The sequence below is a fragment of the Canis lupus genome, chromosome 34, assembly GCF_048164855.1.
Source record: "Canis lupus baileyi chromosome 34, mCanLup2.hap1, whole genome shotgun sequence".
NCBI lineage: Eukaryota > Metazoa > Chordata > Mammalia > Carnivora > Canidae > Canis > Canis lupus.
This window is the reverse complement of record NC_132871.1, coordinates 8,151,238-8,177,349: the sequence shown is the minus strand read 5'-3', so window position 1 is coordinate 8,177,349 and position 26,112 is coordinate 8,151,238. Positions and strand designations below refer to the sequence as shown.

Sequence of the window (26,112 nt, the reverse complement as noted above, 5' to 3'; positions counted from 1 at the left end):
ATTTCAGTTTCATTAATAACTATTTTAACATCATCATCTGGCACACAGGTATTGTAGTTTACTAAAATACTTAAGGCTATATACCATGGAGGCTTCAACTACTTTGTATTGATTTGTAAGAATTTTAAAGATATCTATGTTACATCAAAATACTTTAAAACTTCAAAATACTTGAACAATACTTTCTTGAGGATAATATGGATTCTGCAAAATACTGAAGCAAAGCATAAACAAAGTAGTACACTAAAACCCAAGGAAATCTCCACTGCCAGTTAGCAATAAACAATCCTCTAAGATAAACATATAAAGTTTCTCAAACACTAATTTTGATGATGATGGTCCAAGGAAATAAAACAACATGGGAGCAACTAATTATATAAACCAATTAATAACAAAATTAAAGAAACACACTGATAATAATACAAGAATAGTAGGGGACTTTATCATCTCACTCACCAGAATGGACAGATCATCTAAGCAAAAGATCAACAAGGAAACAAGGGGATTTGATGACACACTGGAACAGATGGACTTCACAGATATATTCAGAGCATTCTACCCTAAAGCAATGGGAAACACATTCTTCTCGAGTGCACAAGGAACTTTCTCCGGAAGAGATCACATACTTGGTCACAAATCAGGTTTCAACCAGTACCATGGGACTGGGATCATTCATTCCCTGTTTATTTTCAAACCATCATGCTTTGAAATTTGAACTCATTCATAAGAGGAAATTTGGAAAGGATTCAAATACATGGAGGTTAAAGAGCATTCTGGTAAAGAATGAATGGGCCAACCAGTAATAAAGAAATATTTTAAAAAATTGATGGAAACAAATGAAAATGAAAACACAACTATTTAAAACCTTTGAGATGCAGCAAAGGCAGTCCTAAGAGGGAAGTACATAGCAATACAAGCCTTTCTCAAGAAATAAGAAAGGTCTCAAACACACAACCTAACCTTACACCTAAAGAAGCTGGAGAAAGAATGGCAAATAAAAGTTAAACCCAGCAGGAGAAAAGAATTAACAGAGATTAGAGCAGAAATCAAAAAGAACAGTAGAACATATCAACAAAACTAGGAACTGATACTTTGAAAGAATTAATAAGATCAAGAAACCCCTGGCCATACTTGTCAAAAAGAAAAGAGAAAAGACCCAAATAAATAAATCATGAATGAAAGAGGAGAGATCACAACCAAAACCAAAGAAATGCAAACAATTATAAGAACATATTACGAGTAACTACATGCCAACAAATTAGGTGATCTGGAAGATATGGATGCATTCCTAGAGACATATAAACTACCAAAACTTAAACAGGAAGAAATTCTGAACAGACCCATGACCAGTAAGGAAATCAAAACAATAATCAAAAACCTCCCAACAAATAAGATTTCAGGGCCACATGGCTTTCCAGGGGAATTCTACAAAACATGTAAAGAAGAATTAATACCTATTCTTTTGAAGCTATTTCAAAAAATATAAATGGAAGGAAAATTTCTGAACTCTATGAGGCCAGTATTACATTGATCCCAAAACCAAAGATCCCACCAAAGAAGAGAATTACAGACCAATATCCCTGATGAACACGGACGCCAAAATTCTCACCAAAATACTAGCCAATAGAATCCAACATTACATTGAAAGGACTATTTACCACAACCAAGTGGGATTTATTCCTAGGCTGCAAAGGTGGTTCAACATCCACAAATCAATGTGATATACCACATTAATAAAAGAAAGGACAAAACCATATGATCTTCTCAGTAGATGAAGAAAAAAGCATTTGACAGAGTACAGCATCCTTTCTTGATTAAAACTTTCACACTGTAGGAACAGAGGGAACATACCTCAATATAATGAAAGCCTTATATAAAAAGCCCACATTCTCAATGGGAAAAAAATGGAGAGATTTTTTTCCCTAAGGTCAGGGACATGGAGGGATGTCCACTCTCACCACTGCTGTTCAACATAGCACTAGTCCTAGCCTCAGCAATCAGACAACAAAAAGAAATAAAAGGCATCCAAATTGACAAAGAAGTCAAACTCTCCCTCTTCGCCAATGACAGGATACTCCATGTGGAAAACTCAGAAGACTCCATCCCAAAATTGCTTGAACTCATACAAGAATTCGGCAAGTGGTAGGATATAAAATCAATGCACAGAAATCAGTTGTATTTTCTATACACTGAGACAGAAAGAAAGAGAAATTAAGGAGTCAATCCACTTATAAATGCACCCAAAACCATAAGATACCTAGGAATAAACCTAACCAAAGAGGCAAAGGATCTGTACTCTGACAACTACAGAACATTGATGAAAGAAATTGAGGAAGACACAAAGAAATGGAAAAACGTTCCATGCTAATCTATTGGAAGAACAAATACTGTTAAAATGTCTATGCTACCCAAAGCAAAAGCAAGCTACACATCCAATGCAATCCCTATCAAAATACCATCAACTATTTCACATAGCTGGAACAAACAATCCTAAAATTTGTATGGAACCAGAAAAGACCTCAACTAGCCAAAAGAATGTTGAAAAAGAAAACCAAAACTGGTGGCATCACAATTCCAGACTTCAACTCTATTACAAAGCTGTTATCATCAAGACAGTATGGTAGTGGCACAAAAACAGTCATACAGATCAATGGAACTGAAGAGAACCCGGAAATGGACCTTCAATTCTGTGATCAACTCATCTGCAACAAACCAGGAAAGAATATCCCAGGGGAAAAAAGGCAGCCTCTTCAACAAATAGTGTTGGGAAAATTGGAGAGCATCCCAAAGAAAGAAACTGGACCGTTTAATTAACCATACACAAAAATAGACTCAAAATGGATGAAAGACCTGAATGTGAGACAGAAATCCCTTAAAATCCTGGAGGAGAATACAAGCTGCAACCTCTTTGCCTTCAATGGCAGTAACTTCTTGCTAGACACATCTTCAAAGGCAAGGGAAACAAAGACAAAAATGAACTCTTGGGGCTTCATCAAGACAAAAAGCTTTTGCACAACAAAGGCAACAGTCAACAAAACCAAAAGACAAGTGACAAAATGGGAAAAGATATTTGCAAATGTCTTATCAGATAAAGGACAGGTATCCAAAATCTACAAAGAACTTACCAAATTCAACACTCAAAGAACAAATAATCCAAATCAAGAAATGGGCAGAAGACATGATCAGACATTTCTCCAAAGAAGACATAAAAATGGCCAACAGACTCTTGAAAAAATGTTCAACATGACTCAGCATCAGGGAAATACAAATCAAAACCACAGTGGGATATCACCTCACATGAATCAGAATGGCTAAGATTAACAAGTAGAAAATGACAGATGTTGGTGAGGATGCGGAGCAAGGGGAACCCTCTTATATTGCTGGTAGGAATACAAGCTGGTGCAGTCACTCTGGAAAATAGTACCGAGGTTCCTCAAAAGAACTGAAAATAGAACTACTCTATAACCCAGCAATTGCACTACCAGATATTTACCCCAAACATACAAATGTTGTGATCTGAAGGGGCACTTGCATCCAATGTTTATAGCAGCAATGTCCACAATAGCTAAACTACAGAAAGAGCCCAGATGTCCATAGACAGATCTACAGATAAAGAAGATATGATGTATATATACAATGGAATACTATTCATCCATCAAAAAAGGAAATCTTGCCATTTATAATGACACGGAAAAAACTAAAGGGTATTATATAAGCGAAATACATCAGTGAAAGACAAGTATCATATGATCTCACTTATATGTGGAATTTAAGAAACAAAACAGGATCACAGGGCAGCCCCAGTGGCTCAGCGGTTTAGCGCCGCCTGCAGCCCGTGGTGTGATCCTGGAGACCCGGGATCAAGTCCCACATCAGGCTTGTTGCATGGAGCCTGCTTCTCCCTCTGCCTGTGTCTCTGCCTCTCTCTCTCTCTCTGTGTGTCTCTATAAATAAATTTTTAAAAAAAATTAAAAAAAAATAAAAACTAATAAAAACTAAAAAAAATTTAAAAAAAAAAAAACAGGATCACAGAAGAAGGAAGGGAAAAATAAAACAAGACTAAATCAGAGAGGGAGATAAACCCTAAGAGACTCTTAATCATAGGAAACAAACTGATGACCATTGGAGGGGAGTGGTGTGAGGGGACAGGGCAACTGGGTGATGGACATTAAGGAGGGCATGTGATATAATGAGCACTGGGTATTATATAAGACTGATGGATCAGTGACCTCTACCTCTGACACCAATAATATACTATATGCTAATTAACTGAATTGAAATTTTTTTAAATGACAGCAATCAAGGTAAGTGTCCCAACAGAAAAATGAAAAATTATGGAATATTCATGCAAAACATTTCATAGCAGTGAAAAGACTGACCGACTCAATACATGAATTATTGGTGGTGAATCTCACAAACCTAATCTCAGTTATTTCTTTAAAAGGGCATTTTAGGAGGAGGGGCAAAATGGCGGAAGAGTAGGGTCTCCAAATCACCTGTCCCCACCAAATTACCTAGATAACCTTCAAATTATCCTGAAAATCTATGAATTCGGCCTGAGATTTAAAGAGAGAACAGCTGAAATGCTACAGTGAGAAGAGTTCGGGCTTCTATCAAGGTAGGAACACCGGGGGAAAAAGAAATAAACAAAAGGCATCCAAGGGGGAGGGGCCCCACGAGGAGCCGGGCTGAGGCCAGGGCTAGTGTCCCCAGGACAGGAGAGCCCCGACACGGAAAAGCAGGAGCTTCACCAATCTTCACAGTGGAAAGGCCTCGCAGGGAGTTGGAGGAGGACCCCAGGAGGGCGGGGATGCCCTCAGGCTCCCTGGGACACTAACAGGCACCTGTGCCCCGGGGAGAGCGCACCGAGCTCCCTAAGGGCTGCAGCGCGCACACTGCGGACCCGGGAGCAGCTCGGAGGGGCTTGGGTGGCGGCTCCGCAGAGGGGGCTGCGCGGCCGGGAGCAGCTCGGAGGGGCTCGGGGGGAGGCTCCGCGGAGAGGGGGCTGCGCGGCCGGGAGCAGCCCGGAGGGGCTTGGGCAGTGGAAGAGGCTCTGTGCGGAGGGGGCTGCGTGGCCGGGAGCGCGAATCCACCAGCGCAGGCCCAGGAGCACAGGGCGCCGGGACACAGCCCGGGATCCGGCCTCCCCCCGGGACAGGCAGAGGCCGGGAGGGCCCAGGACCGCAAGGACGCCCCTGCCCCGAGCTGAGCAGATCAGCGGCCCCGCCCGGAGCCTCCAGGCCCTGCAGACGGAGAGCTCCGAAGTTACTGCGGGAGCTGACTCTAGGGCTCTGGAGCTGGCCCCACCACTGCGGTTGTTCCTCCTGGGGCCTCACGGGGTAAACAACCCCCACTGAGCCCTGCACCAGGCAGGGGGCAGAGCAGCTCCCCCAAGTGCTAACACCTGAAAATCAGCACAACAGGCCCCTCCCCCAGAAGACCAACTAGACGGACAAGTTCCAGAATCAAGTATAATCAGAATATACTCCCGTGTTTTTTTTTTTGTTTCCTTCCCCCAGCCTTTTTTTCTTTCTTTTTCTTTCTCTTTTTCTTTTTTTCTTCCTTTTTTCTTTTTCTCTTTTCTTTCCTTCTCTCTCTCTCTTTTTCTCCTTTTCCCAATACAACTTGTTTTTTGCCACTCTGCACTGAGCAAAATGACTAGAAGGAAAACCTCACCTCAAAAGAAAGAATCAGAAACAGTCCTCTCTCCCACAGAGTTACAAAATCTGGATTACAATTCAATGTCAGAAAGCCAATTCAGAAGCACTATTATACAGCTACTGATGGCTCTAGAAAAAAGCATAAAGGACTCAAGAGACTTCATGACTGCAGAATTTAGAGCTAATCAGGCAGAAATTAAAAATCAATTGAATGAGATGCAATCCAAACTAGAAGTCCTAACGACGAGGATTAACGAGGTGGAAGAACGAGTGAGTGACATAGAAGACAAGTTGATGGCAAAGAGGGAAACTGAGGAAAAAAGAGACAAACAATTAAAAGACCATGAAGATAGATTAAGGGAAATAAACGACAGCCTGAGGAAGAAAAACCTACGTTTAATTGGGGTTCCCGAGGGTGCCGAAAGGGCCAGAGGGCCAGAATATGTATTTGAACAAATCATAGCTGAAAACTTTCCTAATCTGGGAAGGGAAACAGGCATTCAGATCCAGGAAATAGAGAGATCCCCCCCTAAAATCAATAAAAACCGTTCAACACCTCGACATTTAATAGTTAAGCTTGCAAATTCCAAAGATAAAGAGAAGATCCTTAAAGCAGCAAGAGACAAGAAATCCCTGACTTTTATGGGGAGGAGTATTAGGGTAACAGCAGACCTCTCCACAGAGACCTGGCAGGCCAGAAAGGGCTGGCAGGATATATTCAGGGTCCTAAATGAGAAGAACATGCAACCAAGAATACTTTATCCAGCAAGGCTCTCATTCAAAATGGAAGGAGAGATAAAGAGCTTCCAAGACAGGCAGGAACTGAAAGAATATGTGACCTCCAAACCAGCTCTGCAAAACGTTTTAAGGGGGACTCTTAAAATTCCCCTTTAAGAAGAATTTCAGTGGAATAATCCACAAAAACAAGGACTGAATAGATATCATGGTGACACTAAACTCATATCTCTCAATAGTAACTCTGAACGTGAACGGGCTTAATTACCCCATCAAAAGGCGCAGGGTTTCAGATTGGATAAAAAAGCAGGACCCATCTATTTGCTGTCTACAAGAGACTCATTTTAGACAGAAGGACACCTACAGCCTGAAAATAAAAGGTTGGAGAACCATTTGCCATTCAAATGGTCCTCAAGGGATCCCTGGGTGGCGCAGCAGTTTAGCACCTGCCTTTGGCTCAGGGCGCGATCCTGGAGACCCAGGATCGAATCCCACATTGGGCTCCTGGTGCATGGAGCCTGCTTCTCCCTCTGCCTATGTCTCTGCCTCTCTCTCTCTCTCTCTCTCTGTGACTATCATAAATAAAAAAAATTAAAAAACAAAACAAAACAAATGGTCCTCAAAAAGAAAGCAGGGGTAGCCATCCTTATATCAGATAAACTAAAATTTACCCCGAAGACTGTAGTGAGAGATGAAGAGGGACACTATATCATACTTAAAGGATCTATCCAACAAGAGGACTTAACAATACTCAATATATATGCCCCGAATGTGGGAGCTGCCAAATATATCAATCAATTAATAAACAAAGTGAAGAAATACGTAGATAATAATACACTTATACTTGGTGACTTCAATCTAGCTCTTTCTATACTCGATAGGTCTTCTAAGCACAACATCTCCAAAGAAACGAGAGCTTTAAATGATACAGTGAACCAGATGGATTTCACAGATATCTACAGAACTTTACCTCCAAACTCAACTGAATACACATTCTTCTCAAGTGCACATGGAACTTTCTCCAGAATGGACCACATACTGGGTCACATATCAGGTCTGAACCGATACCAAAAGATTGGGATCGTCCCCTGCATATTCTCAGACCATAATGCCTTGAAATTAGAACTAAATCACAACAAGAAGTTTGGAAGGACCTCAAACATGTGGAGGTTAAGGACCATCCTGCTAAAAGATGAAAGGGTCAACCAGGAAATTAAGGAAGAATTAAAAAGATTCATGGAAACTAATGAGAATGAGGATACAACCGTTCAAAATCTTTGGGATGCAGCAAAAGCAGTCCTAAGGGGGAAATACATCGCAATACAAGCATCCATTCAAAAACTGGAAAGAACTCAAATACAAAAGCTAACCTTACACATAAAGGAGCTAGAGAAAAAACAGCAAATAGATCCTACACCCAGCAGAAGAAGAGAGTTAATAAAGATTCGAGCAGAACTCAACAAAATCGAGACCAGAAGAACTGTGGAACAGATCAACAGAACCAGGAGTTGGTTTTTTGAAAGAATTAATAAGACAGATAAACCATTAGCCAGCCTTATTAAAAAGAAGAGAGAGAAGACTCAAATTAATAAAATCATGAATGAGAAAGGAGAGATCACTACCAACACCAAGGAAATACAAACAATTTTAAAAACATATTATGAACAGCTATACGCCAATAAATTAGGCAATCTAGAAGAAATGGACGCATTCCTGGAAAGCCACAAACTACCAAAACTGGAACAGGAACAAATAGAAAACCCGAACAGGCCAATAACCAGGGAGGAAATTGAAGCAGTCATCAAAAACCTCCCAAGACACAAGAGTCCAGGGCCAGATGGCTTCCCAGGGGAATTCTATCAAATGTTTAAAGAAGAAACCATACCTATTCTACTAAAGCTGATTGGAAAGATAGAAAGAGATGGAGTACTTCCAAATTCGTTCTATGAGGCCAGCATCACCTTAATTCCAAAACCAGACAAAGACCCCACCAAAAAGGAGAATTACAGACCAATATCCCTGATGAACATGGATGCAAAAATTCTCAACAAGGTACTAGCCAATCAGATCCAACAGTACATTAAGAAAATTGTTCACCAGGACCAAGTAGGATTTATCCCTGGGACACAAGGCTGGTTCAACACTCGTAAAACAATCAATGTGATTCATCATATCAGCAAGAGAAAAACCAAGAACCATATGATCCTCTCATTAGATGCAGAGAAAGCATTTGACAAAATACAGCATCCATTCCTGATCAAAACTCTTCAGAGTAAACAGAGGGAACATTCCTCGACATCTTAAAAGGCATCTACGAAAAGCCCACAGCAAATATCATTCTCAATGGGGAAGCACTGGGAGCCTTTCCCCTAAGATCAGGAACAAGACCTGGATGTCCACTCTCACCACTGCTATTCAAGCATAGTACTGGAAGTCCTAGCCTCAGCAGACAACAAAAAGACATTAAAGGCATTCAAACTTGCAAAGAAGAAGTCAAACCCTCCCTCTTCGCCGATGACATGATACTCTACATAGAAAACCCAAAAACATCCACCCCAAGATTGCTAGAACTCATACAGCAATTTGGTAGCATGGCAGGATACAAAATCAATGCCCAGAAATCCGTGGCATTTCTATACACTAACAATAAGACTGAGGAAAGAGAAATTAAGGAGTCAATTCCATTTAGAATTGCACCCAAAAGCATAAGATACCTAGGAACAAACCTAACCAAAGAGGTAAAGGATCTATACCCTAAAAACTATAGAACACTTCTGAAAGAAATTCAGGAAGACACAAAGAGATGGAAAAATATTCCATGTTCATGGATTGGCAGAATTAATATTGTGAAAATGTCAATGTTATCCAGGGCAATTTACACGTTTAATCCAATCCCTATCAAAATACCATGGACTTTCTTCAGAGAGTTAGAACAAATTATTTTAAGATTTGTGTGGAATCAGAAAAGACCCCGAATAGCCAGGGGAATTTTAAAAAAGAAAACCATATCTGGGGGCATCACAATGCCAGATTTCGGGTTGTACTACAAAGCTGTGGTCATCAAGACAGTGTGGTACTGGCACAAAAACAGACACATAGATCAATGGAACAGAATAGAGAACCCAGAAGTGGACCCTCAACTTTATGGTCAACTAATATTCAATAAAGGAGGGAACACTATCCATTGGAAGAAAGACAGTCTCTTCAATAAATTGTGCTGGGAAAATTGGACATCCACATGCAGAAGAATGAAACTAGACCACTCTCTTTCACCATACACAAAGATAAACTCAAAATGGATGAAAGATCTAAATGTGAGAGAAGATTCCATCAAAATCCTAGAGGAGAACACAGGCAACACCCTTTTTGAACTCGGCTACAGTAACTTCTTGCAAGATACATCCACTAAGGCAAAAGAAACAAAAACAAAAATGAACTATTGGGACTTCATCAAGATAAGAAGCTTTTGCACAGCAAAGGATACAGTCAACAAAACTCAAAGACAACCTACAGAATGGGAGAAGATATTTGCAAATGACGTATCAGATAAAGGGCTAGTTTCCAAGATCTATAAAGAACGTATTAAACTCAACAGCAAAGAAACAAACAATCCAATCATGAAATGGGCAAAAGACATGAACAGAAATCTCAGAGGAAGACATACACATGGCCAACAATCACATGAGAAAATGCTCCACATCACTGGCCATCAGGGAAATACAAATCAAAACCACAATGAGATGCCGCCTCACACCAGTGAGAATGGGGAAAATTAACAAGGCAGGAAACCACAAATGTTGGAAAGGATGCGGAGAAAAGGGAACCCTCTTACACTGTTGGTGGGAATGTGAACTGGTGCAGCCACTCTGGAAATCTGTGTGGAGGTTCCTCAAAGAGTTAAAAATAGACCTGCCCTACAGCCCAGCAATTGCACTGTTGGGGATTTACCCCAAAGATAGAGATGCAATGAAATGCCGGGACACCTGCACCCCAATGTTTCTAGCAGCAATGTCCACAATAGCCACACTGTGGAAGGAGCCTCGGTGTCCATCGAAAGATGAATGGATAAAGAAGATGTGGTTTATGCATACAATGGACTATTCCTCAGCCATTAGAAACGACAAATACCCACCATTTGCTTCGATGTGGATGGAACTGGAGGGTATTATGCTGAGTGAAGTAAGTCAATCGGAGAAGGACAAACATTATATGTTCTCATTCATTTGGGGAATATAAATAATAGTGAAAGGGAATATAAGGGAAGGGAGAAGAAACGTGTGGGAAATATCAGAAAGGGAGACAGAACATAAAGACTCCTAACTCTGGGAAACGAACTAGGTGTGGTGGAAGGCAAGGAGGGCGGGGGGTGGGGGTGAATGGGTGACAGGCACTGAGGGGGGCATTTGACGGGATGAGCACTGGGTGTTATTCTGTATGTTGGTAAATTGAACACCAATAAAAAATAAATTTATTTAAAAAAAATAGAAAATAGGGATCCCTGGGTGGTGCAGTGGTTTGGCACCTGCCTTTGGCCCAGGGCACGATCCTGGAGACCCGGGATCGAATCCCACATCGGGCTCCCGGTGCATGGAGCCTGCTTCTCCCTCTGCCTATGTCTCTGCCTCTCTCTCTCTCTCTCTCTCTCTGTGACTATCATAAATAAATAAAAAAATTAAAAAAATAAAAATAAAAAATAAAAAAATAGAAAATAAATAAAAGGGCATTTTAAATAAAGTTCACAAATAAAAAGTTAACTTTTCATTATATTACATTACCCAAAGTAATATCTAATTTTGAATTTTAAAAAAACTACTCCGTATTTGTTCCAAAGAAGAAAAAAACTTATTGATCTCTAGGTGAAGACAGACACAATTCAGAGTAATTTAAAATTTTACTGTGGTCGGCCATGTATAATAAACATATTGAACTTTTAAGGTGACTTGAACTAATTTAGCTCTGATCCATTCTCTTTGTTCCCATGCAATTCACTATACTTTAGATGGAAGGGGGAATCACTACAATCCCAAACATCAATGACCAGTTACCCTGGAGGCACTAAGCTCCACTACAGTCACTGTTCTTAAAGAAGCTACATAGAAACCATTGTCACAAGGCTATTTTTTAATAAGAATGCCCTTCATAAAAAGCCCGTAACATACTACTAAAATGAACTTGGTTAAAGTAATTCTACAAGGCTAAACGGAAGTGAGGATAAGAATTTTTTAAATCTGAAGCTAAACAATAATCTAAGACACTTAAACGATGATGATATCATAGATATTAATGCAAGTGTTGGATAATGTGTTTGAGAAGTATTAAGACATGGTCTCAACTATTAAGTTGGTTTCATTTTGGGCAGTAGACTTCTAAACAAACAATGTGGTGAGTGTTACCATGGATGTATGTAAAGAGTTCTAGAAGCAGGAAGGAACAAGTTGACTAATATGCCTTAAAAATCTAAAAAGCCTTCTAACAGTAAATATCCCTGAGTCTTGAAGAATAAGCAGTAATCCATCAGGTAGAAAATGAAGAAAGAAGTATTCTAAGTCACAGATTCATGAAACAGCACGATGCATTCAGGAAAGTAAAAAAACCGTTTCTGCATGGGAAAGTTGCAGGATATTAGATTATGTAGGGTTGAATTATGAAGGGTCTCCTACATTATTTCAAGGAGACTGAACATCTGAGAAAACAGGAAATCACTGAGTGTGATTTTTTTGATTAGATAAGTACTTTACAATAATTATTCTTATGTACAACAGACTAGAGAGGATCAAGGCCAGAGGTAAATAAAAGAGATTTTAAATAGAAAATGTTCAGAATTCAGAGACAGCAGAACTTAGACATTTGATCAGGCTATACAAGATTAGGAAGAGTACAGATTTTAGGATAAATCCCAAATTTGGTAGCTGATAGTAATTTCAACCTAGACAGAAAATTAAGAGAGCAAGTATCTGGACATACCAGGTTTGAGGAATGTGTGGAACATCCACCTAGAGATACTAAGTAGGCCAAGTATAATTATGGGTCCAAAGCACAGGACAGGGGTCTGGGTCAGAACCATATATACTTAATCACAATCAAATAAAAGAAAGTCATTCAAGTAGTGAGACTGTGCAGGGAGAACACACAGAGTAAGAGGATCTGGCTTCAAAACCAACCCTGAAAGAGTGCAATTAGCTAGAAGACAAGAAACCAGTGAAGAAAACTGAGAAGAAAGAGATTGCCAGGATCATGAGGGTATTTCCAAAAGACAAGGTCATCAGAAAGTCTCAAGAGAGTTTCAAGAAGTTATATCCAAAGCTATTTAGCATAATCAAGCAATGTGAAGACCAAAAATACTACCTGGATTTTGAACAAGATCAAGCATTATTCCATAGTAATTACAAAGTCACTGGTGACTTCAGTAAGAGCAAGTTCAGTGAAATGGTGAGGGCAGAAGTCAGACTGAGGAGGGCTGAAAAGTAAGTGGGAGGCAGTGAGAAATAATAGTATGATTGTACCTTCATATGACCTTCAAATGACCTGGCTGTTAGAGAGGAGATTCTATGGCTAGAAGGTAAGAAAGGGTTGACAAAGAAAGTATATGCATGTGTGTTTTGTTTTTTAATAAGAGAAATTTAAGCATTTAAATGAGAAGCAGAAATCAGAGTAGAGAATGAGAGAACACAGGGAAGACATAAGGGTGCGTGGCTTATTAAGAACAGGGGTATAGCATCCTTTGTGATTAGAATAAAATAACAAAATGGGTGAGTTTGCATGTGAACCTAGAAGGAATTTCTGCCTAATGAGTATCTTCTCTGTGATGCAGAGATTGTTTCCATGAGGTTTTGCTGATGACCCTAAAATTTCTAAGTGTGCAAAAATTTCCTACAACTGTGCTACACTGTTTTACTTTCATATATTAATTTAATCCTTTACTTTGTAATGCTTTCCAGTTGCTATTTCAAATTGAATTTTCAAAGAATCCTTTAAATTCCCAGCTCTCCATGAAATAAAGCTAAATAGCCTCTTACCCAGAGTCTGTTGTCTAATCCTTTCAAGCAAATAGGAGTACAATGGGAGTGTGACAATCTGTGAGTTGGAAGTTTAGATGAAGAAACTGATCAATGCAGATAGCACATTTAATAGCAACTCTAAACCAGATGAAAATGGAAGAGCAAAATTCTCCCAAAAAGTGTTTTCTTAAAAGATGAAAGAGTCATACACTATACTGGAGATATGGAATGTGAAGTACTTAGGGAGTAAACTGAAATTTTACCACAGAATAAAAATGGTAAAAGTTCCATTAACTGGACAAATTATCATTATTTGTTAGTACAATTACATACAATAATAATTACATCCACTAAAACCTACTACATACCTACTATATAACAGGTTAGAACTTGTATTTTGTATAGAAAACATCTATCACTTCCTATTTTAATATTATGTTATTTTAACAAAAATCAACATTAACAGTCAAACTTTGCCTTTGTTTCCTAAGCTGCATATCTTCCATCACTCCTTGTATGTGGTCCACATTTTCTTTATTTTCAATGGTTACATCCTTTCCGTAGGCCCAGGATGCCTGATTGGAGATCTGATCCAGAAGTCCTTGACCTTTTTCACGTAAACCTTGTAATCCTACATCTAAAACAAAAGTTCCTAGATTTAATCTCTTAAACAAAAAAGGTGCTTCCCCACCCTCAAGTAAATCCTCTCAGCAGATATTGTACTTGTCTTCCAAGAATGACAGCTTTGTACCTTAAACTACCTTGGGATGGGGTTCTCTGAACACTTTAAGCAATAAACATCTTTATAAATGTGGTGCAAATTGGAGCTTCCTCTCATGCAAAATTCTACCTAAAGAGAATTTCCACTGATGACAATTATTTTTGAAAACTGAAAAAAGAAGAAAGTATGGGAATTTCTATTTGATTAGTAAGATTTTTCAACTTGTTTTGCTGTGCTTTTACGTAGTCCAATTTTTAGGAAAACATGGCAAACATTTTGTTCAAAATAATGTATGAGTTACAAGACTTCAAAGTATTCGAGCAATTTATTATCACTGTGAAAAAGGATGCTGAGTATTTTGAGTTCAGGCATCTTCCAGCTTACACCTAATGAGAAGTAATATTTAGGATAGATTTACAATACTCCAAACCAGACAAGCAAACGAATTTTTTTTCTTTTTTAAACAAGTATGGCTCCAGAAAACTTCTGACACTATGAAATAAATTGCATTTGGCAAATTAAATACAAAATATGTACTATTCCTATCATGTGTTGAAATAACAAAGCTGCAAACAAGTAAAATGCCCATATAAACATGATTTTTCAAACCCATTCTCTCAAATCCTTTTCAATAATTAACTAATTGGCTTCGATCACGTGTCACCATTTTCTACTGAATCTGTCTTAGGTTTCTGCTTCATCACCTCCATTCCCTTCTGCCCTTTTATCCCACCCAGAACAACCCTCACTTCCCATTTGTACATCCACTATCTCTTCTCCAGTCATGACCTAGGGAAATTCACTGTATTTCCTTCCTACTGTAATAAAATGTAAAAGGCCTTGGTGTCAAGTAAAATGGGATCATCCTCTCCTTGGGAGAGTAGGTATCCTTGGCAATATTCCCAGTTTGGAGAAACAAATGCACAGAACCAAACCGACTATTTATTCACAAGGTTAGGATATAGCAACAACAAAAATCATTGCATAAAACACAGTTTGGGGCATACAGGGTTTATCACAGAACACTCCACAGCTAATTACAGCTTATGCATGCACTACAAATAACTGTTCATACTATATGCAAGACATAGCACCTGTAGATATAGCTGGGTAAAAAGGAAGGCTAAAGGCCCAATGAAGGAAGGGTGACTGACCATCAATGAAAAATAAAAATTTTAGCATGTACTACATCCTTCAAGTGAATAAAACCTATTTTACACTAATTTTTTCTGTGTTTCCTATAAATAATTATAATTAGTTCAGTATAAGTTGACTTGTCTAACCACAGTAATGATATTTCTAAAAAAAGAACCCTTATGTTTCAGCATTTTTAAAATCTGCTTACCAACACTTTTCAGCTTCTCTTCAAGCAGTTTTAAAGTCTGCTGAATCGATGCTCCATCAGCTGGTGCTACATCTACGCACAACATCCCTAATAAGCCATCCAACTGCTGAGACAACTAAAGCAGAGGGACACCAAAGAGATAACCCTGATGTAATCAGCATCTAAAGTGTTTAATGATTAATGAGGTTTATATCTAATGAGGTTATCACAATTACACTTGAAAAAAGACTATGCTGTTAAAAGACAAGGACGAATAATTAGAATACATGTTATCTGAAAAGACAGAAAACAGATGCATGCACCAGGAAGACAAAGATTTATATCCAGGTCAGCAGAATGTAAAAAAGTACTGAAACTTCCATTTCAATCTACGTTATAAAGCATAAACAGAGAAACAGTCCAGATGAAATATATCTACTAGGTTGGAAGACTATTTTGACAAAAAAGGCTTAGCATGCAAAATGACTTAAAAATTAAAAATTTTTTAAAAATCAAAGACTTTTATCATCTCCCCACGAGAAAATTATTTTATTCCAGAAAAATAATTAGGAGACATGCAAACCTGCAAAAATTATGTGCAGATAAGTGTTCAGATCATTTGAAGAACAGAAAAGCAATGAGAGTAGACACTTACATCTTGGGCAACACCGTGAAATTCAAGAGCAGCTTGCAAGAGATTTTGTCTAAATTCCAGCTGACTGGCCTGTCGATAGCAAACATCACTAAGTTGTTGCTGCAATGACTTCAGTTCCACAAGGTCTTCCTCATCCCCAGCATTTAGGAGTGCTGCAATTTGCTGATTAAGTTCCACATATACTGCAAACCATTCCTATAACAGACATGTTGTAAATTAAGGATCAAATCGGCTCCCGAAGAACTACATTACATTTTATCATTTCTCCAGATAGACTCAGTAACATACATGATAATCTTCTTAGGCAAAATTATTAAAGTGAGGATAAGAAGTCCCAACCCCCGGAACTCACTCCTGTCAAGGTCATTATCTATCCTATATCCTCATTCCGGTCATCTAAATATTTCCTTTCCTTTCTCATTCTACCTGAAACCTTTCCACCCTCAGAGAAAACTATTACCAGACCATTTCTTCTCCCTTACTCTCAAAACCCACATCCCCTTTAGAGTGTATGCTGTCAGACAACATCCTTCCAACCTTTCCATTACACACCCACATCCAGAGAGTTTGGCAAAGGTCATGGTCCCCCTCTCTGGGCCAGCCTTCCCACAGACTCCCACCGTAACGCATCCACCCAGCACTCTTAACTCTGTCCCTATTCCCTCCTTACTTCCAACCATCCTGCCCCCACACCACCTCAACTATCTATTCTAACAGATACACATTCTTGTCATAATCATATACTACTATATAGTTCCCCAATCTTAACTTCAAGAATGGCATTCTCTAACCACCAGCTACTGACTCTCCCATTCATACCATTTAGGACACTCAATCCTACAACCCATGAGACTGCCCAATCCAGTGACCGGCTTGTTTTAAGGTCCAGCACTAAAGACTCCCATGTCCTCACTTCTGCCTTGGTCAAGCTATAACCACTTCCCAGAGCATAATCCATGCTCATGCCCCGCTCTCTTCTTTCCATCCAATCCACCTGTCAAGACCTCAGACCTGGTTTCTCTACCTACTGTATACCTACACCAGGGTAACAACATGGCTAGATAATAGCAACTATGCAAATAGCGGTCTTTTTAAAGTTATAGTATATATAAATATATATACTCTATATATCTATATAAAAATATATAAAGTATATATAAGTAACCTCAAATAGGCCTTTAGCAATCCTACATTTCTCTAGAAGGTTTATTTTCCCATTCTCCTGATTATTAGGTTTCTTCACTCCTTAAATCTCCAACTTTCTTTCCCTCTCTCTCTTCATTCTCAGCCAAAAATCTAACTTCTTAATTCACTAGGAAGCAAAGAGAAGAGAACTCTCTCATCTTCTCACTGACACATCTATGACCCTCCCTCTTTCTGCAGACCTGTGCTTTGCCCTCCCTATTAAAATAGTGGATGAACTGTCCCTGCTTCTAAGGCGGTCACTTCACTTGCACTCTCTGTCCTCTGTTCCTACATGAGGCTTTGCTCTTGCACTTATCTTCTCTCTCCCATCAATTCATTCTTTTCAATTGGATTATTTCTACCAGTATACAAATAACTTACAGTATCTTACATTAAAAAACAAGAATTACAGATGTAATTCTTAAGATGTGTACTTCATATATATACATACATACATATATATATGTTGCTGTATATAAATTAAACTTCAATTAAAAAAAGAAACTCAAGACCAAGACCATCTAATACTCACTCTATCTTCTCATTTCCCAACCCCTCTTAAATCCATTCTAATCAGGATTTTTGTCCTTCCTGCTCTTACCAAATTCTCATTCTTTATCTTACTTGGGGCTCTCAGCTGAGTTTCACAAAGGTGACCACTTTCTCTTTAGAATCCCTTTTTCTCTTCTTTTCTCAGACACAACAGCTCCTCTGCTAGCCCTTCTGCTTCTTGCCCTCTAAATTTAGAGATGACCTGGGGTTCAGTTTTCCAAAAGTTCTTTTCTTCTAAATCAATATTCTTTGGGTTTGGGTGAGTTCATCTAGTCCCATACCTTTACATAACATTTATATGCTGATAATTCCCACATTAATATCCTCACCTTGTCCCCTCTCCTGAACCCGACAGTGATAACCAACCTGCATTTGGATATTAGACATCTAAAATTTAACCTGCCCTCCAAAGCTACTAATTCCATAGCCTCCCAACCTGCTTCTCTCCCAGTCTTCCCAATCTTAAGAATAGCTAAGGCCAAACACCTGATTCCTCCAAGAGCAAGTCTTGCTGGCTCAACCTCAGGATCCTGACAACTTCTCATTACAACTGCTGCCTCCATTCTATTAGTCTCCTGTCTTCCTATTTCGTTGTTTGGCCCTACTCCTTATTCTCCATATGGTAGCCAGTGATCTTTTAAAAACATAAATCAGTTCTCTGCCCAAAAACCCCTCCAATGATTTCACATAACATTTAAATAAATGTCAAGTTCCCTGTTGTGGGCTTAGCAGACATTTGGCCTGACTCCCCCAGAAACACAGTTTTGTGTGACTCCTTGCCTTGCTCACTGCACTGCAACATAGCAACATACCTGCTAGTTCTTTACCATGGCGAGTAAGTTTCTGCCTACAGCGGTTTTACTTCTGTGTCCTCAATCTGAACTGCCTTTTGCTTGAATTCCTCCTTCCTATCATTTCAAGGTTTCTGACTGATGTGATCTCCTCAGAGATGCCTTTCCTAAAAGCCTTGCCTCACCTGCTCCCCATTCCCTTTTTCCCAATATGAAGTTCCATTTTATAAGCTAGTGCTACATACCCAAGAGTCTAGAACATCACATGAATTTAGCATGTGCTCAATTAATATGCACTGAATGAACATATAAAACACTTTATATTAGACACTGTAGATTAGCTGACATTAAATTAAGCAGGTAACAGGTACTGCTCTAAAGGTGGTCTGTGCCCTGTACCTAAAACTTGGGCTTCTCTAATTTGTCATACTGTTTTATTGCTTGAACTACTATGAAATCTTTTAATATTATTATATAGATAATGTAGTCAGATGTAGCAAAAAGAATAATGGGTTTGAAAGATGGACTCAAGGTCGGTCTTTGCTCCTTACAAAGGGTATGATCTTCATTAAGTCACTTATCTCTCAGAACCAGTTTCTTTCTTTATAGCAATGATTTTTCAACTGTGGGTTATTTTGCTTCATAGAGAACATTTTGCAATATCCAAAAACATTTTTGGCTGTCACAACTGAGAGGGTGCAATGCTAATGCATTTAGTGGGGAGAGGCCAGTGATGCAGCTAAATTACCCTATAATGCAAAAGGACAGCCCCTACAACAAAGATCTATCTGGCCCAAAGTGTCAACAGAACCAATGTTGAAAACCCTGTTCCATACAACAGTGATAATATTATCTGTCTTACCTATCTTATTGGTTATTATATAAATTTAATCACATAACACTGTGTGTAGGGATCCCTGGGTGGCGCAGCGGTTTGGCGCCTGCCTTTGGCCCAAGACGAGATCCTGGAGACCCGGGATCGAATCCCACATCGGGCTCCCGGTGCATGGAGCCTGCTTCTCCCTCTGCCTGTGTCTCTGCCTCTCTCTCTCTCTGTGACTATCATGAATAAATAAATAAAATCTTTAAAAAAAAAAAAAAAAAAACACTGTGTGTAAAATACTTTTGAAACCACATAGTGATCATAAAAATTAATGGAGGTGGATTTAAAGCAGAAAATACTACTTGAGAAAAATATCATAGTAGTGTTCTAAAACATAAAGGCATCTGGGCACTTGGGTGGCTCAGTTGATTAAGCATCTGCCTTCAGCTCAGATCATTTGCATGGGGCTCCTTGCTCAGCAGGGAGCCTTGCTTCTCCTTCTCCCTGCCACCCCTCCCCCCACTTATGCTCTAATAAATAAAATCTTTAAAGATAAAAAATAAATAAAATAGAAAGGGATCCCCCAGTCTTCTCTATAGTACTTGTAAATTTAGCTAATGCTCTAAACAAATAGATCCAATTCTTTGAAGAAGTAACAGTAATGATTCAGAAAAAAAGAGTAAACTAAAAATTAACATCCTGGGTTAGTATGTCTTAAGAGTGAGAACTATCTATGTGATATTACCAGGGGTGCTTACTAAAAATACATAAGCTTCACCCCTGACCTATTAAATCAGTCTGTTGGCTCTGCCAACAGTCAGTTTAACAATCACTTCAGGTGACTCCTCCTTAGGACCACTAAGGTTTAAGGACAATCATCCTGGAGTTGATTTTTTTCCTAGTCTGAACTTGTAAAATAAAGGCCAATGTAACCAGAACAAGGATGCAAACAATTTAAGAACTAATATTTTTCTTGAAATTAGCACCTGAAATTAAAGATGCTCACATTAGGAACTGACGTTATCCTAAAGAAATAATCAGTTTCACTGGGATGTAAGGAAAAAAAAAATCTGGTGTGCAGAGACTCTTTTTCCTCTTTCTCTCCCTCTTTCTCTTTTCAAGTTAATCACATGTTTCTTCCCAGGAAATAGGAGAATATAAAATTTATAGAACCTTAGGCAGACAGGCTGCATTCAGTTCAGTTTGGGCATCCTCTGGCCTACCTTTTATGGACATTTAACTGCACAGAAAAAAAAAATCAATTCCAAGATATGTAATTTAGATTTAGATGGTTGGTAAGAAATGAGCTTGAATGCTCATATATTAGGACAGAGGTAGTCATCAGGATTGACAGTGGAATTATGGGGGAGTTGGTGGTAATGCACAGCTGGTGAAATAATGGCTATTTATACTTACACCAAGAAATAGGAATCCCAGTCTAGGAGGAAAGAAACACTGCCAGCTCACTTAAGGCTAATATGTTCGGGAGAGATGAGTGTTGGCTCTTCATGTGTATCTGTTTTGCTGCTTACTATTAGGCACGACACAACAGTGTTCTCTTTGAAGACCAAAAGTCAGCATTGTGAGATGGGAGATACAAACAGAATGCTACAGCTTCAGAAATTTATACTTCTACACATTCTTATGAGGTGCTTTTCCTAACAGTCACCTACCTCAAACAAAAAGATAAAATATGATTATCAAACTAAAACAATTTAAAATGTATTTTATTTTATTTTTTTTTAATTTTTAATTTATTTATTTATGATAGTCACACAGAGAGAGAGAGAGAGGCAGAGACATAGGCAGAGGGAGAAGCAGGCTCCATGCACCAGGAGCCTGACATGGGATTTGATCCCGGGTCTCCAGGATCGTGCCCTGGGCCAAAGGCAGGTGCCAAACCACTGCACCACCCAGGGATCCCTAAAATGTATTTTAAATTACTATAATCATTTTCTTATACCTTAATATTTTTTGTTGTGCTTACCTCATATTAAAAAAATAAACTTCCTATTGACATTTCTTGAAAAAGAACTACATATTAGTAAGATTTTCATTTTCTGTATATTAATACTAAATAAATTCTAATAAATTTAGATTTATTTTTAGCTTTATAAATTATGCTTTTATGAAGAATCTAAAATACAATATTTGACAGTGATTTAATAAAAATGGTATGTTAATTTCTACCCTTATTAAGCAATCAATATGCTAGAAATTTGTCCTAATTTCATTAAGACCTGAAGAATTCCAATATATGCTTTAACGTGTTGGCTCTTATTTACAAAGAGAAAAGAAAGCTTTTAATAACATATTAGAACATCATAAGCTAATATACTTATCCTGCATCAAACCACCTATTCTCAAGGTGACAGCGTAGTGCCACCTATTGGTTAAAACAATGCAATTCTCATTTGTAAACCCAGAATGAAAAATTTCAAACTATTCAAAAGTGGAAAGAACAGTATAATGAACTCCATGTGCCATCCATCTTCAATAACTATCAACTCGTGGCCAATCCTGTTTCTTCTATACTCTCACCCAATTTGTGCCACCTCCCAATTTTGACACTGAATATCATACATCATTTAGAGAAACGATATTCATAGTAAGTCATCAATGTTTCTTTTCTTTGAGCACCATTCTTTGAACGTAAACATCAATATATGTGGTGCGTGTGTCCTCAAGTATTAAGAGTACAGGAATGAAAAAAAAGAACTATCTTAAGCATATCCATGAAAATTTAGTAGCTTTCTCTGAGAGTGAGCTAGTAAGCAAGTAAGACAGAGAGAGAGACATAGAAAGGGGGAGAGAAAGAGAAATAGAGAGGAAAAAGAATTTCATGACTATAAAGAGATAGATGTTTCAACCTAGCCCAACTACCCATTGATCGAAAAGTGTTCTCTCCCAGTTTGTTCATGTATAAAAATAAGGTGATGGTTTTAGAAGAAATCTAGAAGATCCTTTCCAATTCAAAAAGTTCTGACATTTTATTCTGATTTCACAATAGAAGTAAATTTAAACACACGGAGCTATCCATAAGCTATTGGTTTCTTTAAAATGATTTTCAAACTTTATAAAAATACAAAACAAAAACTTAAACATAATCTCTATATATATCATTTGTAACTTCTTCCATACTATATCCATTATAAAATGTGCTTTTCAATTTCTTTTATGAACTTCTTTATAACAGGTATACAATCCAACTTCTAAGTATAATTATTCCTCTTGACATCTTTAAAAATAATAAAATATAGATAAATCCCACCTTTGGGACCCTCTGCGTCATATACCTTTACCGAACGGACTTCGGGGGGTACTTTCATAACTAATTCCTCTAGATGAAGTCTAGAATGTTCCACAGCAAATACTGTTTTTAAGAATCAAAAAGGGGGGATCCCTGGGTGGCGCAGCGGTTTGGCGCCTGCCTTTGGCCCAGGGCGCGATTCTGGAGACCCGGGATCAAATCCCACATCGGGCTCCCGGTGCATGGAGCCTGCTTCTCCCTCTGCCTGTGTCTCTGCCTCTCTCTCTTTCTCTCTGTGTGACTATCATAAATAAATAAAAATTTAATAAAAAAAATTAAAAAAAAAAAAGAACCAAAAAGGGGGACAAATCATAGGATATAGTTATACTGTAGTGACATGCTCCAGAATAATCCACAGGGTTTAAATAAGCCAAAGTCAATATCAAAAATATCAATAGAATTAAATTATTTAAGAAGTACCAAGAGGGGTGCCTGGGTGGCTCAGCCAAGCTTTGACTCTTGATTTCAGCTCAGGTCACAATCTCAGGGTGGCGAGATGGAGCCCTGCTTGCAGCTCCACGCTAGGCATGGAGCCTGCTTAAGATTCTTTCTCCCTCTACCTTCCTCCTCCCCTCTCCCTCCCCAGCAATCAATTTCTTACAAGTACTAATCAGACCAGACAATATATACACTATCTTTATATAATTCCAAATCCAAATCTTGTGATACCTCTTCTATATTATTCTCTCAGCTAGATTACAGTGCATATTTTTATCTGCCAATATTGCAGATTATTAAAGCTGATTTGGGAATATTATAAAGAAAACAATATAAGGAACTAAACAGAATGATAAATATTAAATAGGAAAATAGTAATGTTAGATATTGTTAAATATATCTTTAGTAAAAAAACAAATGATACTTGGTCAACAATTCAAATTTATTCCTGAGAAAAGTATATTCAACATTTATTTTTAATGTCATTTAGTTAAAATATATATTTGTTAATACTATCCAACTTCTAATTACCACTTCAACTAGGGAAGTTGAAAAGGAAAGAAAAAAATTAGATGTTCAGATAATCCATTAATCTCATCCGGGCAGAGTTTAAAGTTACAATTAATCAATTTTTAAGTTCTCTATTATTGTGCATTTAGATCCTAGTGATCAGGATGCATGTTATAGTCATCCCTGAATACATGATCTTTTTTCCCAATTAACACATTAATCCAATCAGTGTCTTCTGATCACTTGGATTTGGTTTTCTTGGAGGGGAAGACTGGCTTCTTTTATTACTTATTTAGAGGAAAGGTGTTCTATTCTTCATATTATACGCAAGGTTGAATGCTGTGTGTGTGCATGTAAACTCATCAATTTTTTAAGACATAATTTAAAGAGGTAGAAATTAATGAATTTCAAGTTTATTTTTCCACTTTTCTAGTCAACTTATTTAAATTACTACAAGAAATAATATGACTTGGGGGAGAAAAGGGGTGAACTAATTGATCCACAAAGTGGATGATCACTTTCTAAATAATGAAGAGTTAACTATAACAAAGTAAGAGCTTAACATATATCAATTTTCTCCATACACAAGTTAAACTCTCTTGAACAATTATCTATTATCTGCCTATACTAATTCTATTCTAATTTTAGAACTATGATTTAACATCCCCTTCAGTTACAAACAGAAGCCCTTAAATGCACAAAGGATGGAAAGTTTTCCTGCACCCTTTGCACTCACACTCCATCAGTTGTGATTAATGCAACAAATGTGGAATTACTTACTCTCAGGCATAAATTGTACCATACATTCCCTAATAAAGCAGGGACGTCCCAGGTCTTCCTCTGAGGATTTAAGGATCATAATTTCTGTCTCAGAACAACAGACAATGGTTCTGTTTTTGTACTATCACTCTTTATTCTGTCATTGTAATTTGTAAAATTTCACATGAATTTTGTTTCTATAAAAATATATAATTAAACTGTATTGGAACCAAAAGCAAAACAAAACATACAAACTAAGTGGTCAAATACACTTTACGGCCTCTAAATATTAAATGTACTATCTTTGTATCTCTATAAAAAAGTTTATAGCAACTGGACCCTCAGTACCACACACGCTACTAATTATGCACAGTAGTAACAGCACTGAAACTTGCAGAGGAAAAGCACTCACACTGTGCTGGCTCTCAATTTCTTCGTGTTTCTGCTGTAGGGCCTGGGAGGCCCGGATGGAGTCTCCAATCCCCCACTGGGCTCGAAGTTGTTCTGATCCAGGCCCCTCAAGCCAGTTCACAACCTATAAATGAAAGTTGAGACAAAATCTTAAAATAATCAAAAGCTTTTCAAACATTCCATTTTTTTCCTCCCAAAGCTCTTCAGCTATTTTTAAATTCTTTAAATTCCATTGTAAAGGCAGTAAATGATTCTTTTAGAACTATGTGGCTATAATCTGACTTTTCTGAAACCAAAATTGAAAGAAGGTACACTGTAGCACCTTAGGCTTTCAGCTCTCTGATCATCTGCCAGGCTAAAAGAAATATGGAATGTTTCCATAAAAGAGGATTAAAAATTAACTTATGATGATAAGAAAATAAGAGAACTATAGGATTTTGAGTTGGAATGGACATTAGAAATGACATTGGTCAAATTTCTTATCTAACACTTAAGGAAATTGAATTTCAGAGATTAACTGACTTGCCCAAGGTAATATAATCCATTATTAAAAACCCAGAACTAAAAGCCATGTATCCAGACTCATAGCCAAATGTTCTTCTCAAAGTACTGATAAAACTAAATGAATTAAGTAAATTAATAATACAAAGTTAAAATGTTATTTTTCGTCACTCTGAAAATGACAAACTGCAGAATTATACTACTACATTACCCTTCTATGGGTCTTAGGATGAAATAAACATGCAGACCCACAGACCATCGGAAGTCCCACTGGCACCACTCAGTAGGATATAAAGTGAGGAACTACAGTTTGCCAGGCATTTTTCTTCTGCTAAGTCCCTATATGGGACAGATTTGAGGGACACTCTGGCATCAAAACCCCACAGCCCACACTGCTCATGCACACTATAAAAGTTCTCAATTCAAGGATGCTCAAAGTTGTGCCTTCCATCAAATATTAATAGTTCTCCCACTCTTGATCCAGAGTAATTTTTACTATAAAAGCAATAGTTAACATTCCAAGTTTTAGAGGTTACAGAACTAGACAGTTACACAAAGATCAAAGTCTCATGCAGGAAGAGTTCTGTTAAACTCTTTACCCACAAACATACACATACACACGTACACACACACACACACACACTTACTACATGCACACAGTGAAGTAAGTTTTTTTTAAAGATTTTATTTATTTATTCATGAGAGACACAGAGAGAGAGAGAGAGAGAGAGAGAGAGAG

The 26,112-nt window shown here is 38.0% G+C and overlaps 1 protein-coding gene across 2 annotated transcripts in view; it reads right to left on the bottom strand.

The window, feature by feature from the left end:
* SESTD1 (SEC14 and spectrin domain containing 1) overlaps positions 1 to 26,112 on the bottom strand; it is a 135,695-nt gene that overhangs the window by 9,267 nt on the left and 100,316 nt on the right. For both annotated transcript variants that reach the window (XM_072811089.1, XM_072811088.1), the window contains exons 10-13: positions 24,874 to 24,996; positions 16,094 to 16,288; positions 15,460 to 15,574; positions 13,871 to 14,030 (exon numbers count right to left, since the gene is read on the bottom strand). In XM_072811089.1, coding sequence (XP_072667190.1) covers positions 13,871 to 14,030; positions 15,460 to 15,574; positions 16,094 to 16,288; positions 24,874 to 24,996 — 593 coding nt within the window. The remainder of the gene's footprint in view (positions 1 to 13,870; positions 14,031 to 15,459; positions 15,575 to 16,093; positions 16,289 to 24,873; positions 24,997 to 26,112) is intronic.